Source organism: Acanthopagrus latus, chromosome 4, assembly GCF_904848185.1.
Source record: "Acanthopagrus latus isolate v.2019 chromosome 4, fAcaLat1.1, whole genome shotgun sequence".
Classification (NCBI taxonomy): domain Eukaryota; kingdom Metazoa; phylum Chordata; class Actinopteri; order Spariformes; family Sparidae; genus Acanthopagrus; species Acanthopagrus latus.
Genome location: NC_051042.1, coordinates 7,563,689 through 7,581,605, shown reverse-complemented (window position 1 = coordinate 7,581,605; position 17,917 = coordinate 7,563,689). Strand labels below are relative to the sequence as shown.

The following is a 17,917-nucleotide window of genomic DNA, read 5'->3' as shown; positions in this document are numbered from 1 at the left end:
AGATAGACAGGTAGAGAGAGAGAGAGATAGACAGGTAGAGAGAGAGAGAGAGAGAGACAGACAGATAGAGACAGACAGACAGATAAAGAGAGATATATGCATAGACAGACAGATAGAGAGAGAGAGACAGACAGACTGTCTGTGCTGGCCCAGCTGATCTTGGTTGCCACGGTGATCGTTGCTGACCCCCCCCCCCCCCCGCCCCCCGGTAACGGACTGGCACAGCTGTTTCTCAGCCCTTTCAGCCTCACATGCAGGACGTCAAACCGGTGCCGTATCTTCAAAACCGTACATGATAGCAGCAAAATTTTTTCACGGTCAAGCCAGAAATGCCTTAAAGAACAAGCTCACCAAGTTTCGTGGTCCTTGTGTCAGAAATGTGGTAACGGGAGCGATCTCAAAAAGGGTGCAGTTTCGAAAAACCTCTTCCCGATTAACATTGGAGTAAATGGAGCCAGTGAGAGCTCCTCTGGTCGGTCAGAGGCAGATGATTCAAAAACCGTAAATCCGACCGAAAAAGTGGACACATTGTGAGAGAGAAGACAAGTGTGGCTACAACTCTGGAAAATATCACTGTTTTTGAGCGTAATTTGTGGCCGGGATCGTCACGGAAAGAGAAGATTTCTGAGGTTTTTTTTGAGTCTCTCTCACTCTGTCAGTTGGTCTCCTGCACTCTGCTGCGCGAACATTCCGCCATACACACTCATTGAAAACCCTGAATTTTCCCCAAATCACTCATCATCGTTAAAGGGTCAGAGTTCAAAAACGATACATCGTAGGAAAAAAGTTCAAATACAACTTAAATAGACGAGACCTGTGCCTACGTTTTAAAGTTGGAATGGTGTTTCTAGGCGAAAGTATGCCCGAGCAGGAGATGTTTGAAAAACGTTGCAGATTTGCGACATTTTTGACCTCGTCCCATTCATTCCTTATGGGAAATTTTTTGCAGTTTTTCGCGTCTTACGACGCGAAAAATTCGTATTTCAAAAATCTGAATGATAGCATACCGAGTCAGATCGAGACGCACGTTTTGATATATTTTTTGTTTGTGTGCGACAAACGGTGCGGGACTAGTTAGCTGCCAAAAACGAGCGGGAGGATGAAAAATATTATTATTATTTTTAATAATAAATTAAATTAAGGATTAATTTAATTTATTAAATTAAATAAATTAAATTATTATTTTAATGGACACCCTATAGCAGAGCTATAGAGGTGTCCATAGTGGGCTGGCGAGCACAGCCCACTAATTAAGAAGAGGCGCGAGCAATAGTAATAGTGGGCTGTGCTTCGCACAGCCCACTATGGACACCCTATAGCAGAGCTATAGAGGTGTCCATAGTGGGCTTGCGAGCACAGCCCACTAACTAGACAATTCCCCGCCGGGGAATCGCGAGAGTGGGCTGTGCGCTTTGCCCCGGGTCGAAAAAACTATGAAAGCTACCAAAAAAGTTGAATCCCACATTGATAATTTGGACTTGTATCTACATTTTAAACTTCGAATGGTGTGTCCAGGTTAAAGTATGCCAGAGATGTCGATGTCTGAAAAACAAAGTTTCATTTTTTTTCACTCAGCCCCATTCACTGTCAATGGGAAATGAGGATTGTCAAAGGTATGATACTACAATGCAATGCTACAACGTGTTCATTTCACCACCTACCATTCATTCTCAGCGTCTTCATCTTTTCATTGTTAAAAACTAAAACTAAACTTGCAAATAATAATTCAACAGGCATACACCGATATCTTGTAACAGAGATGACATTTATTTCTCTCCAAAAAACAAGCACAGGAGGCCTTCTTCCTGGAGGTCTTCATCCTGAGTCTGAGAGTTGTTGTCTCTTCAGTGGAGAGTGAGACACGAATTAGTTCAAAATCATCGTGTGAACATTTGAAGAGAAAACAGTATTACTTCCCTTATTTTTGCTGCAGTCCTCTGGAGGTCTTCTTCCTGTAGTCTGTATACATTTTGCCAGATTGAAAAGACATAAATTAGTTACAGGTTCAAAAGACTGATGGAAACATTTGAAGTGAAAGTTGAGAATTAAAGGAAACATTACTTCCCTTATTGTTGCTGCAGTCCTCTGGAGGTCTTCTTCCTGTGGTCTGTATACATTTTGCCAGATTTAAAAGACATAAATTAGTTACAGGTTCAAAAGACTGATGGAAACATTTGAAGTGAAAGTTGAGAATTAAAGGAAACATTACTTCCCTTATTGTTGCTGCAGTCCTCTGGAGGTCTTCTTCTTGTAGTCTGTATACATTTAGCCAGATTTAAAAGGCATACATTAGTTACAGGTTCAGAAGACTGATGGAAACATTTGAAGTGAAAGTTGAGAATTAAAGGAAACATTACTTCCCTTATTGTTGCTGCAGTCCTCTGGAGGTCTTCTTCTTGTAGTCTGTATAAATTTTACCAGATTTAAAAGGCATAAATTAGTTACAGGTTCAAAAGACTGATGTAAACAATTTAAGTGAAAGCTGAGAATTTAATGAAATATTACTTCCCTTATTTTCTTCTGGGTTGTTGTCTTTGCTGGAGAGAGGGTCCTTCTCACTGGATCATCCTAGAAAGACAATGACATCGAGTTAAATCACTCAATGCAAGTCAATCACTTAAAAAACAAAAAACAAAAAGAGACATACTTACTTTGTTATGCACCTGGTTTGACATGCAGCTTGGTCTGCATCTCTCTGACACTCCTACACTACATTAGCTAAGATTAGCGTAGCTAATGTGGTGACAACAACCCAGCAGAAAAAAACAAAAAAAAAAACACAATAAAAAAAAAAACAATTACAATACATGAATAATAAAAAAAAACCCACATGATTCATTAAACATACATCCTTAAATTACATAATTACATGATCAATTATGTAAGCTTAGCTTAGCCAATGTAATTCTTACATGAGCTTAACTATTACATTGCAGCTTACATCATATCTTACACATGCCATTCTCATCTAAATAGATGAGAACATCATGAGTTAAGATTTTACAATGTCAATAAATACATGATAAATATATTAAAAAAATGTTTAAAGGCATTTACAAAATTATTAACTACAAAACATTTAACACACTGGCCCGGTCGCTCTCATCATCTCAAGAGATAATAAGAACATGAAAAAAGTTGCTGACCCCATTCTAAAATAAACAAATACATACATACACATTTACATTATACAATTAAACTATTTCCAGCCAAGACATGCCACTGCAACCACATACATATGAAAAACAATTACATAAGACTAAAACACACTAAAAGACTAAACAAGACCAAATAGTGAAATAAATGACATCAATCACTAGTGAGCAAATCTCCGAGTGCAAATGAAGCAAGCCCCCTGGTACCTGCCTAACTCCAAACTAAACCTAACTATCTTCTGAGACGTGCTGGGCTCGAGGCTTCTTTAAAGCAAAACTTCAGTAAACCTCAGCCAAATGACCAAGGCCCTGAAATGCTCGCCCCCACCAGAGAAACATGTCTCCACCCAGGATTGCCTCGAAAATAAAAAAGGCAAAATAACAAATAGTACACCGACGGAAGGACAGATTGCTCTGCCCAGCTGGCACACTCCCTAACTAACCAGGGAGATCAACCACAAACTGAAATCAGAAACACTCGGATGCTATACTCACCCGGAGAGGACCACAGCTCCTGGTACGCTGTAAAAACATGGCACAACAGGTCTTGGATGTAACAGCTGGAGATAAGTCTTTACTCAGTCAAAATACAATAAACCGGACTGTGGTAACTGTAATATGTTTGGAGAACACCTGATTGAAGACATTTATCAGGATGTGAAATGTAAATGTGATCAATCAGTGTGTTCTTTTCGGTTGTCGAATTTGCTACTAATTGAGTGTAACCTCTGGACTGAAACAAATCTTTGATACTTTTTTTTCCTTTTGAAAGGTGGTCCTCATTAAAATCGCCACAAACAATGATGGGCTGGTGATTTAACATGTCCAATGAGTCCAAGAGGTTTTTCAAGTTTTGGAGAAAGATTCCCAGTTGAAAACTTGGCGGTTTGTACACAGTCGCTATTAGCACTTTGACTGGAGCCTCAATTTTAAGGACAACAAACTCCAAATCAGTTACCTGTTGCATGTACCTGCGAGGCTCTGCTTGCACAGTGTCTCTACAGTACATCGCAACTCCACCTCCCTCTTTTTTGGCCATGTTCACACAGCTGTTGTAAGACAGCTGTCTGCTACGTGTGAACATGGTGTACCCCTCCAATTGAAAAATTTCAGCTACAGAGGACCCTGACAAATGTGTCTCTGTAAGGCAAAGCACATCTGCTTGTTGGAGCTCGTGATGTGCTTTCAGGTCCACCATGTGACATGGCAGACCCTGCGTGTTGTGGTGGACAATTGTCAAAACCTTTGGCGTTTGTTGTATAGATTTCAAAAACGTTAACAATGGTCTACAGCTCTGGAAAGATGCATGAGGCATACTTTCCAGGGCTGTCTTGATCTTGGGGTCAGCATAAATTTTTTTCTCATCAAAGTCAAGGATGGTGAGACCTTGAAGCGAGGTTGTGCGGCTGAGCGCAACGTACGCCATACCAGGTTCAAAAACACGCTTCAGACACACAACCGCCGACGGCATGGTCATTCCTTGAACTTTGTGGGCCGTACAAGCAAAAGCTAATTTCATGGGGAACTGCCGGCGAACAACCCCTTTCTTGTTACTTAGGTTCTCCTCAGATCTTTCGACGTACACGGAGTCATCTGAGGGACCCAAGATTTTTTTGCGGTATCTCTGTCCTGCTGTAGGATTGTCCAGCAGGAGTCCAATCATCTTCACGCCTTCCGGTTCTCTAATTACAATGTTAGAAACGGTTCCAAATGTACCGTTAACAAGGCCGTCTTCCACATCTAAATTTCGGATCAACATAACGCGTACTCCTTGAGCAGCCATTATGTTGTCGGGCAAATCTCGCTTGTGTCCTTTAATTTCCCCAGACACAAACGTCATGCAGCCAGTTCTGGGGTCTTTACGAAAATCACGAGCTGCAACGGCAATCGCATCCTTGTAGGAAGCAGTTACGATGTCGGCGTTGTGACGGTCTACTTCTTTGTTTGTGGCGTAGATGTGTAGACTCAGGGCTGGGCAATGCTGATTATCAGCCACTGCCTGTGTAAGCAAGAGCCTGTCTTCATCTAACAAAGAATCTTCCTTTTGCTTCACCCTGAGACGGTTCAAGAGTTCAGCAAAAGCTCGATCTTCTTTCTGTCGCATGATCTCTGTCAGGATGACCATTTTGAAGTTATCCTTCCAGAGATCAAACTCAGTCTCCTCGTACACACACAGTGGCTTGGCTTTACCAAGGGGCGGCAGCTGATAAAAGTCACCTACAGCAAGGACAGACATGCCTCCAAATGGCTTCCGATTACCCCTGATCTGCTGAAATCGCCAATGCACGTAGGCAAATAGCTCTTTAGAGACCATGGATACCTCATCGATGATGAGAATCTCAGCGTTCGCCAGTGTTGCTCTGACTTCGTCGAGTGCATTCCCAAGACCTTGATAAGGTGGCTTCAAGGACCTTGGTAATTTGAGAATGGAGTGCAACGTGTTGCCTGATATGTTAAATGCTGCTGTACCTGTGAACGCGGTCAGCAGCACTGCGGGTTGGGACATGTCTGCGTGGTCCCGAAATCTCGGGAGCTCGCGCAGAATTCTCGTTGCCTCGTGGTGAATGCACTTAATCACATGCGATTTGCCACATCCAGCCCCTCCCGACAGGAAGTAATAAAATGGTTCTGGATTGTGGCCCCAGACTAGTTCAAAGCACCACTGTCGAACAGTGTAGAAAACGGAAGCCTGAGTTTCGTTCAGACTTTGGTACATTTTCCTAACAAAGTCTGGACTCAACTCTGGAGCATCTATTCTAGGCATAGAGCTCCCCTTATCCGTCTTAGTGCCGAATTCTGGGACATCTTCACCGTTTTGCTCCTGATCGCGAGGTTCACATTCAGCCAGGCACTCCAGCCGGTCAACTTCAACTTCGGGCGCAAAAGAGTTCCAAGCATTCACGAGAGGACCGCACACCTGAAGCTGTTGAAACGCAGCTTCCATGTTTTTTCCTTGGCCCTCATAACGTTTTTTGTTGTGCCTCACTATTTCCTCTACTCTCATACCCCACTTGTCGCTACACTTATAAAACTCTTCATAAGTGGGGTACGCTTCATCTCTCAGATCGGCGTCGGATCGATGTGGGAGATAAAGTTTCAGCAATCTTCTATAAAATTTCTCTGGAGTTTTTTCCTCAGAGAAGCGAGTAAATCTAATGATTGCTGGTTTTCCTACGGTTCTCTTTAGAATAAATCCTTCATCGTTCAACAATGGAAGGGCATTCGGGCTTTCCGTTTGCCGGCCGTAGACTACCCTGTAGTCTGACGCGAACTCGGCCAGGCACATACGTTCAAACTCTCGAGTGAGAGGTCTGTTGACGTATTTTTCAGGCAACCCCGACATCCATACATCCACTGATCCGGGTTCCATTCTTTCCAGTCTACTCATAGGGTGACTCATTTTCAGACCTTCCTCGTCAGTCTGAATAAACACCACGGATCGGGAGCACTTCTTGAGGCGTAAGCTGCAGGTACGGGCTACAGCCTCTTGAGCGCTAACCTCTCTGTGTTTAGAGTAGGCCTGCATAATTTGTTTCATTTCGTCGCGCTTGTTAACATCAGATGTCTTTACATCCTTGATGACGTTCTTAAGGAATTCCGTCATCTCGTGCTCCGGTTTCGCTACATATGACATCATGTACATGATGCAGCTGTAATCGTCTATGACGTACTGGATGTCCATGTTTGCGTTCCACGCTCTAAGCAAATCAGGATTGTAGGCATTAACCCAACAATCATTTGGATGGCGCCTCAGCATCACGACATGGGTGTTTGCCAGGCGCTGCGCGGCGGCAAAGTATTGCTCGTAAGTTAAGTTGCACTGGCAAAGCAAGTCTGTCAAACTGCTGAACGAAGCGCCTGGATCCATAAGCAGATCTCTAACTGGTTGGAGCGTTTGTTTAGCCAATTTTTGCATTTCTGCGAGGGCCCTTTTCTGCTCCTCTATTTGCGCTTCAAAGTCTGCATCATCTTGATCCTCTTTTTGGTAGCAATTAATAGTGGGTGGCCTGGTGATGAATGTTTTATCCATCGGTAGTTTTGGAAAGCCAAACCTGCAGGCTACATTTCCCTTCTTACAGGACTTTGAATGTTTCCTGCTGTGCACCTGAACCTCTGACACTATTTTGTGGAGTTCCGGATCTGTGTCAGGGTCGGGCATTTTGCAACTAATGTATCTATCTATAAATTCCATGACGTGACTATCGGGGTCCTCTTCAAATTTAGGTGAATCTTTTATCCAAATGAGCATGTGGATGTGCGGGCTTCCCCTGGCTTGGAACTCAACGCGATAAAAATAATCTTCCACTTCACCAATCGGCTGTGAAGGAGAGAGGATGAGATTCGTCATGAGAGCCTCTACTCTCTTTTCAAACATGCGCATTACTGTGATGGGGTTACTTCTCAGAATGTCACATTTTGATTTCCAATCCAAATCTGAAAACAGCCCCTGTTCACCTTGCTGAGCTTTGATGGCCTCTATGAACTCAGGCCATCTCATCTCAGCAGCGGAAAATGTGGCAAAAAATGTTGGTTTTCCAATTTGACGAACCATGGCGTGCACATCTTTAAGCGTTTTATTCCAATAGGCTGGAGTGCCTCTGAGAGGCTGCATGAACCTGGTTGCATCTTGGCTCATGATGAGCCGTTCTACCTCATCCTTGTCCTGGAGCATGACATTGTTAATCCTTCTGCCGTCTTTGGTTTTCGACTTTCCTTTGCGCATTTGTATAGACATACTGTTTGTCGCGAGGTGAGTCTCTGTAACAAACTGCGCAAAGAAAAGATAACTCTGGTCACTTGCAAAACGCGTATCTGCAGCAAAGAGCCTAGAATTAAAGTAGAGGCTCGGGGACAGGGAGACGGTTCTAGCTTCATCTAATGTGTTCTCTCCTGTCGGAAATTGTACAGGAAAAGCCATGGCCTCTAACTTTGGTATGGTGAAAAACCCAACCGGTTTGTTGCCTTGCGCGGGTGCAACACTAAATACTCCATCGCCATATGAAAGGATTTCCTGTGCAATGTCGGGGGGCTGCATGCAAGTGTCCAGGGAGAGGCCTGGTCTCAGCTCCTCCTGTTCTTCCTCATCTGCCTCTAACTGTCCCGGCTCGTTTTGACTTTTAAAAATTTCCTCTAAATCGACATCCCGATCTTCTTCTGGGATGCTGGGCTCCTCTTCTTGTCTGAGCTCCTCTTCTTCGAGCAGACAGTCAAAAGTTGCAGTCTCATCGATAAACACGTCTTTATATTCTGAATGTGTCTCTTTCAATTTCGCAAGGCCAGCTAGCACATTCTTCATATTAACGTTGTAAAAGTGCTGGTAACCTTTGTGCCTTTTCAATTTCACTTGAAGCAGCTGCGCTTCTGCTCTGGGCCTTGGGAGACTGTTGACGGTCGCTTCCACCTCTGATGGAACGCACACAACAGCTCCGTGGACTGCTCTCTGTTGGCCTTTTGGCAGAGCGACAATTTTTGCAAATGGCAAGATTTTTGCAATCAGCTGCCTCTCAAGCACATTAAGTGCAGCCAATTCTGGGGGGATGGGCGCCAACTCCAAATTGTTTACGACTGCCATGGGTGGTATGCATCCTCTGCTAAGGTGGCTGTCGCAGGTGTAGCATATCCACTCATGCAGTCTTTCTTGTGGCACAGAGCAAGGGGTAGAGCAGTCACTGTCACAAAAGTGAACATAGTTTCCTGTCAAGCTTGCTGCTGCCACTTTTGCGTGTTTACAATATTTTTGTCTTTTGCATTCTTTGACCTGATTAGGAAACATGGTTCTGTTACAAACGGTACAAATGTATGTGGGTCCATGTCCAATGGACTCACGAAAGGCGGCTATGGCTGCCTCCATCACCGGATCAATCAGAGGCTGGGGGCGGTGGGGCACAATTTGTCTGTATTTTCTCCTGATTCTAAGCGCTCTCTGCATCTTGTAAAATATGCTAAAGGCAGCATTTGTGGCCAGTTTGGTTCCTCTCTGCTGGCTACGTCGTTGGTTAAAACGACGTCTAAATTCCGGATCATTGTGATATCTCTGATTGAAATTTTGCTTTTGCTTTTGCTTGTAGCTTTGATCTGTGTTGTACCTCTGAGACATGCCAAATTTGTGTCTGCTCCGAAACACTGTATCCGACTTGTATCTATCGCTCATGTGTTTCTTTTGTCTGGTGCGGAACGTGGCATCTTCCTTGTATTTCTTTGTGATGAAAGTCTTCTGTCGTCTCCTGAAAGTAACATCTTCCCTGTATCTTCTGACGACTTCTTCCTTCTTCTTATCTTGAACTTTTGCATTTTCATGGTAACATTTGAAGGATCGCTGTTTCTGATGGAGACCGTCTTGGGCATATCTTCTTCTTTGTGCTTGGAGTTTTTTCCTCTTAAATTCTGGACAGCTGCTGTACTTTTTCCTTTCATAATTGGTGTTTTTCCTTTTTTCTTCACCAGACAGTAATGCGTTTTGGTTTTTGCTGGCTTTCCGCATCGCTCTTCGTCGCTGTTGCTTCGGCAATTTTGTGAAATGTTCTTTTGCTGGTGGTGCAGGAGCCATCCTAAGGACATGCTCTGCTGCTGGTGGTGGTGGTGGTGCAGGAGCCGTGCTAAGGACACGCTCTGCTGCTTGTGGTGGCGCAGGAGCCGTCCGAAGGACATGCTCTGCTGCTGGTGGTGGTGGTGCAGGAGCCGGGCTAAGGACATGCTCTGCTGCTGGCGGTGCAGGAGCCGTCCTAAGGACACGCTCTGCTGCTGGTGGTGGCACGGGAGCCGTCCTAAGGACACGCTCTGCTGCTTGTGGTGGTGCAGGAGCCGTCTTAAGGACACGCTCTGCTGCTGGTGGGAGAGCTGTCCCAGATACACTGTGTGCCAGAGATGCCTGAGGGCATTCTCTAGAACCAATGGCTTCGAATGACACCGGCACAAACTCATAACTGGCAGAATGGTCGCGATTTGCAAAGAGTCTGTGCAGGTGTTCAGCCAAGTCTCTGATCTCCGAGAAGGTCTTCATAATTGCAGTGCCGTGGGGGTGAGGTAAGCCCATCACATTTCTTGAGTGTGAATCAAACACACCATACCTGCCCGAACGGTCACGGAAAACTGCAATACACTCTGGACTTACTATGACTAAAGCCAGATTAACATCACCTGACAGACACTCTAATTGTGTGGCAAGGGGCAGACACCAAGCCTGGCTTCCACTGGCTTTCACAAGTCCACACCTGATTTCAGGCATGTGGACATTACACATATCTGTGTCAGTCAGGACTTGTTTGGGCAGTTCTTCCACAGCGGGATGGTCACTGCGGAATCTTTTTTCCCGGATCAGCTGTTGTTTTACACCTACATAAAGTGAATCTCCCTTTGCCAGCACTCTATCAAGGGCAGCAGTGTTAAACTGACAGCCCTCGTTCAGATAAGCCAGAAAAGTCAGGGACATGCAGGTACACTGATGGTTCCTGGAGAACTTCCTGTACCTCATGTCACTCTGACTATGACTAGCCCTAATACTAGCACTAAGCGGCACCTGAAATATAACATAAATTATCATTATCATAAAGGATTTATTAGCATAATCATAAGCCTAGTTAAGATTATTAGTTGTAGTAATTAACCATTACATATACTACAGTCATAGCATGGTGACAGTTTAAGCAAATGTGACTAAAAACATTTTACCTACTGCAGCTTTAAACTAACTATCTGATTATACAATATCATTTCCACCAATTTTTCCTGATCTATTTACCATACAGATAATCTTACATATATACAAATGATTATTACTCTAATCATACTTGACTTGAACACATTACTAAACACAGATTATTCCACATTTCAAATTTAAATGTTTTGAGACCATCATAAACCTTTGTCACCCCTTGTCATGTTGACCAAAGTTTGAAGGAGGCTTTAAAGGACCTTTAACTCTAATACATCCCTTGTACATGTGTCACACCATTTACACATGAAAACATTCATAAACAGTAATTAATTCCCTCCTTCATTTCCTTCCTTCCTTTTACATTTCAGTTCAAAGTAAACCACACTTTACCTGTAACAAACACTTTAAGCCCACAATAAACCCAAATGTAAATGTCCTTACCTCTTTAGAAGGGGAATGAGAGGTGGCAAGTCCGTCATCGATAATCCAGGGCCAGCAGGACGATGAGGGAACTGGTGTCCCGACGGTCTGTGATAAGTAATAACACCAGTTAATATCTAGACATGAGGCAACACAACGCAGCAAGTTGATACAAGAAAAGTTTTCCAAATGTATTTCAATTACTCACTGACATTTGTGAACTGCAGCGAGAGATAATAGTAGCAGAGATGTTAAATGAAACAGTTTAATGTAGTTACAGCATTTTACAGTAAACGTTCTGTGTGTCTGTTGTGGAGTAAATACCTTAACTGGGCGAGGAGAGTGACAGGCAGCTTTAATGGTCTGGGTTGGTCCAACCGGTGAAGGGGTCTTCATCCTGGCCACCTGAGAACAAGTAATAACAATTTGATGAAGACTTTAACGACATTATGAACTTTATTCAATAGGAATAATTTTTACCTTCGCAACCGGTGAACAGCAGGGGGTCGCCGGATCACCCAAACTACAGGACAACCTGACTGGAGGGGATCCAACCAGCTGCTGACACATGAGAACAAATATGTTAAACTTAACGCGTCTCAGTGAGCACACTGTGTGTTCTGAGTGAGATTGTGTCTTGTGTCAGAGAGTAACATACGTTGGTCACTGAAGTTTGGGTGCGGGGGGGTGTTCCATCCGTGGTCCTGGACATAGGAACCGGGCTGGAGGGGCCGTCATCCTCCAGTCTCCGTGACAGCCTGGCTGGAGGGGATCCAACCTGCTGTTGACAGATGAGAACAAATATGTTAAACTTCAGACAGAGTGGACAATGTAGTTATGTCTCCATGAAGACACTGTTTCAACTGTAAACATTGACTATGTGCGTCAGTTGTGTAACATACGTTGTTCACAGGAGACTGGTGGCAGGGGGGGCGTCTCTCCGTGGTCCTATGACGCCTGGCTGTCGCTGGGGAGGCCACCTGCACCGTCAAATAAAACATAGAACCAGTAACTGTAAGGAACAAGGGGAATTTTTTAATACACCTGAGAAGCGATGTCACACAATTTACCTTCTTGCGCGCTGGAGGAGATGGGACGTCCACCACGTCAGACAGCTGAGAAGGAGACACTTCCTCCATAGCACAAAGGGTCGTGCTACTAAACCACCGTGGGTTCAGTGGAAGGAAGGACTCCTTCTCCTGTGGAAGACAAAACACCACAAAGACAAATGAATATTTGTCGGGTACAAATACACAAAGTTTAAATACTAACCAGTTAACTTGTTATGAAAAAAAAACAAAAAAAAAAGAAAGAAAAATAACTCACCTGCTGCTGAGCCACGCTGGCTGGACCAGGAACCTGCGGCTGGGAAAGCACATCACATATTTGATTAAATAGGTGCTTTTTAGTTATGACTGTGAACCCGTGAACCAAAATGTACACAAACACATGTAAAGACACATAATATAATAATAAATAAAAAAGAAAAACCCTACTAACCTTGCTGCTCTGACCAACGACCTTCCACTGGAAGGGGTCAGGAGACAGAGGAGCACGTACCTCTCCCTTCACAACCAGCTTAGGAGAAACCTTCCTAAGCGGCTGTGAAGGAGTAGGAGACACCGGGGGAGGGGGAGGTGGTGGTGGTGTCTCGAGGAACTGCTCCGTGGAGGCCCACAGCAGCTGGGTGAGGATCCCCATCCCCTCACGGTCGCTCAGGTGAACCTGCAGACATGACAATACAAATCCATTTACAGACAGTTTAACTTCAAAAGGTAGCTCGTGTCGACTGTTTCATATCGACACACAAGAAATTATAGCAAATTAGACCTTTTCTATCACACAGATACTCTACTTACGCCGTCTCTGCTCCAAAGATCCAAGCGCGTACGGGGGAAGTACTCCTCCGCAGAGAAGTACCTCAAACCTAAAAACATAAAAAAAAGTCATTACAATATTCACACATGTATGACTATGTTCATCACAGACATTTTTAAGTACATTTCTTTTACTTGTTTTAATTGACAAGATATTTTTTTGTTACTTACCCATACGAGCTGTCACGCGATGGTACGCGTGGCGAAGGGCCCTCTGGTGCTCCTCATCCTCGTTCAGGTGGGGGGGGAAGTCCACCACAAAGACCTGTAGGAAACAAAATTTTAGAAAACACCAACTGACAGTTTCATTCAAAATCACACACACACACACACCATATTTAGTGCACATTTTTTGAAAGCTCATACAATTAATCTTATTAAAGTAGTTAATGTACTACTAGTGTTGTTTAACTACTAAGAATACAGGGCAAGCAAGACATGAAATAAATGCTTACCTCCGGCCAGCGGCTCCTCACAGCAGTGAGGAATCGGGCGTAGTCAAAATTTTAGAGAACACCAATGACAATTTCATTCAAAATCACACACACACACACACACACCACATTTAGTACACATTTTTTGAAAGCTCACACAATTAAAGTAGTCAATGTACTTCTAGTGTTGTTTAACTACTAAGAATACAGGACAGGCAAGACATGAAATAAAAGCCTACCTTCGACCAGCGGCTCCTCACAGCAGTGAGGAATCGGGCGTAGTCGACGGCTGCCTCGTCGACGGTCCTGCTCGCAGTCAGGTTGTTGCTAGGAGCAAGAACACAAACAGCATCAGGGGATTGAGGAACCTCTGCATGTAGGACCTCAGTGCGCACCTGAGCAGCATGGGCCCCAGGGGTCGACATGATACCAAAAGAAAGCTTCCCTTCTGGCATCTTGGCGAAACGGTCCACGATGGCCCGGAGATGGGAGTCCCCGACAATCAGAACAAACTGCAACAACAAAGAAAATTTCATTAGCATGAAAATCATTAATCCCTCTCAAGATCAATTACTTCCTTCATAAACTGGACAATAATAGCACCTGCTTGCCAGGAGAATTGGGTGGGATGACCAACTTGTGGCTCCGTCCAGTGAGCTTCGAAGTTGGCCACGTCTCCACCGGATGGCGGTAACCGGTACCGCGGCCTGTTTGGGTAAAGTACAAAAGAGATAAAAGGTTAAACTGATGAAGGAAAGGCTACTAGGAAATATCAACAATCACTTGTTTATACCAGTAAAAAAGTACAGGAAAACCTGTTGAAAAAGTTCAATATTGATGATGAATTAATTCATTGATCATTTAGGGATAACACAAGTAGATACTTACGTGCACGAACTTGCACATCCTCCGGGCTCCAGAAGGGCTTAGCTGGGGGTGAAGATCCAACTGCCTGATGACAGATTAAAGACAAAAAAAAGATAAATTAACGATAATCATAACAACAAGCATAAGATAAAGACATACAAGTTAAAACAAAATATCATAAAACATGTCTCATTGTGTGTGTGTGTGTGGGGTAGGAACATACGTTGCCGACTGGAGCTCGGGAGCAGGGGGGGTGGGTCTCCCTGGTCCTCTTGGTCCTTGACCCTCTAGAAGGCTCCTCTCCAGCCGGGGGGGACACCGTCTGATGAAACATTAACATCAAAAGACATGGCAGACATTCAGAACTCAGCAGTACACATCTACTGTGTAAGTACCTCCGGGGGGGTGGGGGAAGACCTCAGCTCCTCCAGGTTGAGCTTCCTCCAGGGTTGCTTCAACACCACAGACCGCCTCGACTTCCTTGGCATCCTGCTGATAGAAGATAAAAACAAGAGAAAAACAACAAGAGAAATGCTTGTAAAACTGACCTAAACCTAAACCACCTAATGTAATGTAAACTAATCTAAGACAACCTAATATAATCTTATATATAAAATGAAATTTGATAAATAGATGAAGATGGGGTGATTGTGTGTGTGTAGGTGATGTGGTGATACTGCTCTGTGAAGGTTGAGGGCAATGGATCAATGATGACGGTCACTCTTAGCTGTCAGCGGTCACTCTCAGCAAAGGAACCCTTTAATCTTGTCAAAGACAATAGGCAATAAAAAGATAAATGTCTCAAATGTTACGAGTCAGTGTTAGCAACAAATTAATATCATAAGAGACACAAGTTAACCATCTGTACTTGTCATAATTTGTGTGTTTTTGGGCACAGTATTTCTTCAAATAATTCTATGTCATAGTATTTTAATTATCATTTATAGTAATTATTATATCAATATTATACTACACAGTATCAAATCGTTTATTCCTAAGAACAAAGAATTACTATGACATGATGAATATAACACACAAGATAAAAATAACTAACCCTAACCCTAACAACAAATGTACGGGATTTTATCAACATCTGAATGCACATTTATTACCAAAAGCAAAAATAGTCATGTATGAAAATGCTTCCTTTTCTATTTAATCAAGGTAGATTGTAAAAGTGTATAGTACATCTAAAGTATGATATTTATCCAACTACATAGAAAGGCATTTAATCACATCTTATCACAAACAGGAGAAATGTGTTTTTCAGTAGACAGAAGGGAGTATTAAATACTAGTCACAATCTACACAATTAGATATGAAATACAGCTTTTAGCTTGAGTTAATATTCTTGTATGAAAACAGAAAAAAAAATAAATCCCCAAATAATTAGTGTAATATCTCCAAGTACACATCTGACCCGTGTTAAGGATCTAGACATGACAGTACAGTTCACAGCCGGAGAGAAAAATGGCTACCGCTCGCGCCGCGAGAGAACAAAAGGCGAAGGTTCGCGCAGTTAGCATCTAGCTAATGGCTATCCTTCGCGCTGCGAGAGAACAAAGACAAGGTTCGCGCAGTTAGCATCTGGCGCGGCCTAACGTTTTAGCTCAGTGATCTTATATATAAACAGATCGACCTTATATATCGACCATAAACAATTAATCTTCCCAAAATCACGAGATAGTAATGTTTAGATTCAATCACCTCACTTTGTTAAAGGTATACGGATGTTAGCACAGTTAGCTTGTCGCTCCGGTTAATGTTTCTTTAGAGAAAAAGCAAAGTCACGGCTGTTGGCTTAGATCGCGGCCTAATGTTTTACATACTAGAGCCGAGTAGCGTCGTTAACTCGTCTTAATATTGCTGTATTGAAACAGACAGCCGGACCCCGTTACTGTTACCGAGACAGACATATTATATACTTATGGACCCCTATAGCTTTGCTAACCGTTGTTGGCCTGGAGCTACGGGGCTCCGGGTAGCGGAGCTAACAGCTAATGGAGGTCCGTTAGCTGGTAGCTATCTGTGCACTTGACACTCCACTAACGGAGCTCCGTCAGTCTGTTTCAATACAACAATATCAGGACGAGCTAACGGCGCTACTCGGCTCCAGTATGTAAAACATTAGGCCGCGCTCGAAGCCAACAGCGGTGACTTTGAGCTAGTACCTCCGGATTAATATTGCATTCATTTTTTCCCCCGAAATCATGAGTTATCGTGATCATGCGAGAGATAGAAATGTCTAGCTTCAATAAAATCCATTTTTATTAACGATTTCAGTATGCTAATATCAGACATAACAGGTACTTACCTACGATGAGGTCAAAGGGTATCGAGCAGAGCCGGATCAGTGTTTTTATATCAAGGCCAAAAATAATGCACACATAACTGTCCAATCAGAGTTCTCCTGTGTTGTCTGTCATCTGTATCCAAGGTGATTTGTCCAATGAGATGGCTGATAATCTGTACACTTGACACAGACTCCGGACGACCATACTTTGCTGCATCCATTATTTATACATATTTTTATGAATGTATTAGAATATAATACAGGAACAAAACATCAATGTTAATTACAACACTTAATTAATAATGATAATAATTGACTGATGTTGAATTATTATGTTATATATTATTAAATAACATGAAACTATATATGTTTTATTTATTTTATTTGCGTATCATGATAAAATACATTAATGAAAATGTTACTATGAATTAATTAATATTATTGATGATATTAATACCTTAAAAGTGCTTGTCAACACAAATTTAAGACAGCATTTTTCAGCTGATGGATTATGAAGGCTTGAATGAGTGAAAAGATGATCATTAAATATAGTTTAAATGTTGGGATATATACTGTGTATGTGTGTTTGTGTGCATGCGTGTGTGTGTCTGTGTTTGTGTGTGTGTGTGTGTGTGTCTGTCTGTGTGTGTGTGTGTGTGTGTGTGTGTGTGTGTGTGTGTATTAAACTGACTCATTACTTAATCTGTCACTCTTTCTTCTTATTAGTGGTGCTGTGCTCCGCACAGCCCTCTATAGGCCCCTATTGCTTTGCTTTAGAGGGGTCCCATTTCCTCGTCCCATTCATTCCTTGTGGGCAACTTTTCAGTTTTTCGCGACGTCAGTCGCGAAAAATTGATGTTCTACAGACTTGCATAATTGCATACCGAGTCCAGTCGAGCCGCACGTTAAATGAATGAAAAATTAATCATTAAATATGGTTTAAATGTTGGGAAATATACAGTGTGTGTGTGTTTGTGTCAATTTGTGTGTGTGTGTATATTCATTCCTTATGGGAAATGTTTGGTAGTTTTTCGCGTCTTACGACGCGAAAAATTTATATTCTGAAAGACTGAATGATAGCATACCGAGTCAGATCGAGCTGCACGTTGTGATGTATTGTTTGTTTGTGTGCACTCACCGGTGTGGGACGAGTTAGCGATAGAAAAAATGGCTCTCAATGTACAGTGGATTGGAAATAAACAGAGAGATAGAGACAG

General features: G+C 42.9%; 1 protein-coding gene across 7 annotated transcripts; it reads right to left on the bottom strand.

Moving 5' to 3' along the window:
* Positions 1-2,279: 2,279 nt before the first annotated feature.
* Positions 2,280-16,776, bottom strand: LOC119018761. Of its 7 annotated transcripts, XM_037096684.1 has the most exons (19): positions 16,722-16,776; positions 14,803-15,171; positions 14,631-14,729; positions 14,429-14,492; positions 14,144-14,247; positions 13,780-14,052; positions 13,278-13,371; positions 13,089-13,156; positions 12,730-12,954; positions 12,556-12,594; positions 12,300-12,428; positions 12,132-12,209; positions 11,888-12,010; positions 11,710-11,790; positions 11,554-11,634; positions 11,251-11,337; positions 3,651-3,677; positions 2,652-2,733; positions 2,280-2,568 (listed from the first exon to the last, which is right to left on the bottom strand). In XM_037096684.1, the coding sequence occupies exons 2-18, from the start codon at positions 14,893-14,895 to the stop codon at positions 2,725-2,727; spliced, it is 1,674 nt and encodes a 557-aa protein (XP_036952579.1). In that variant the 5' UTR covers positions 14,896-15,171; positions 16,722-16,776; the 3' UTR covers positions 2,280-2,568; positions 2,652-2,724. The 7 variants fall into 7 exon arrangements, with proteins under 7 accessions (XP_036952579.1, XP_036952580.1, XP_036952577.1 ...); XM_037096685.1 differs by lacking the exon at positions 3,651-3,677; XM_037096682.1 differs by lacking the exons at positions 2,652-2,733; positions 3,651-3,677.
* Positions 16,777-17,917: the final 1,141 nt, after the last annotated feature.

Coding starts and splice junctions, on each gene's coding strand:
- LOC119018761 (XM_037096681.1), bottom strand. CDS start 8,451: ATGAAGAATGTGCTAGCTGGCCTTGCGAAATTGAAAGAGACACATTCA.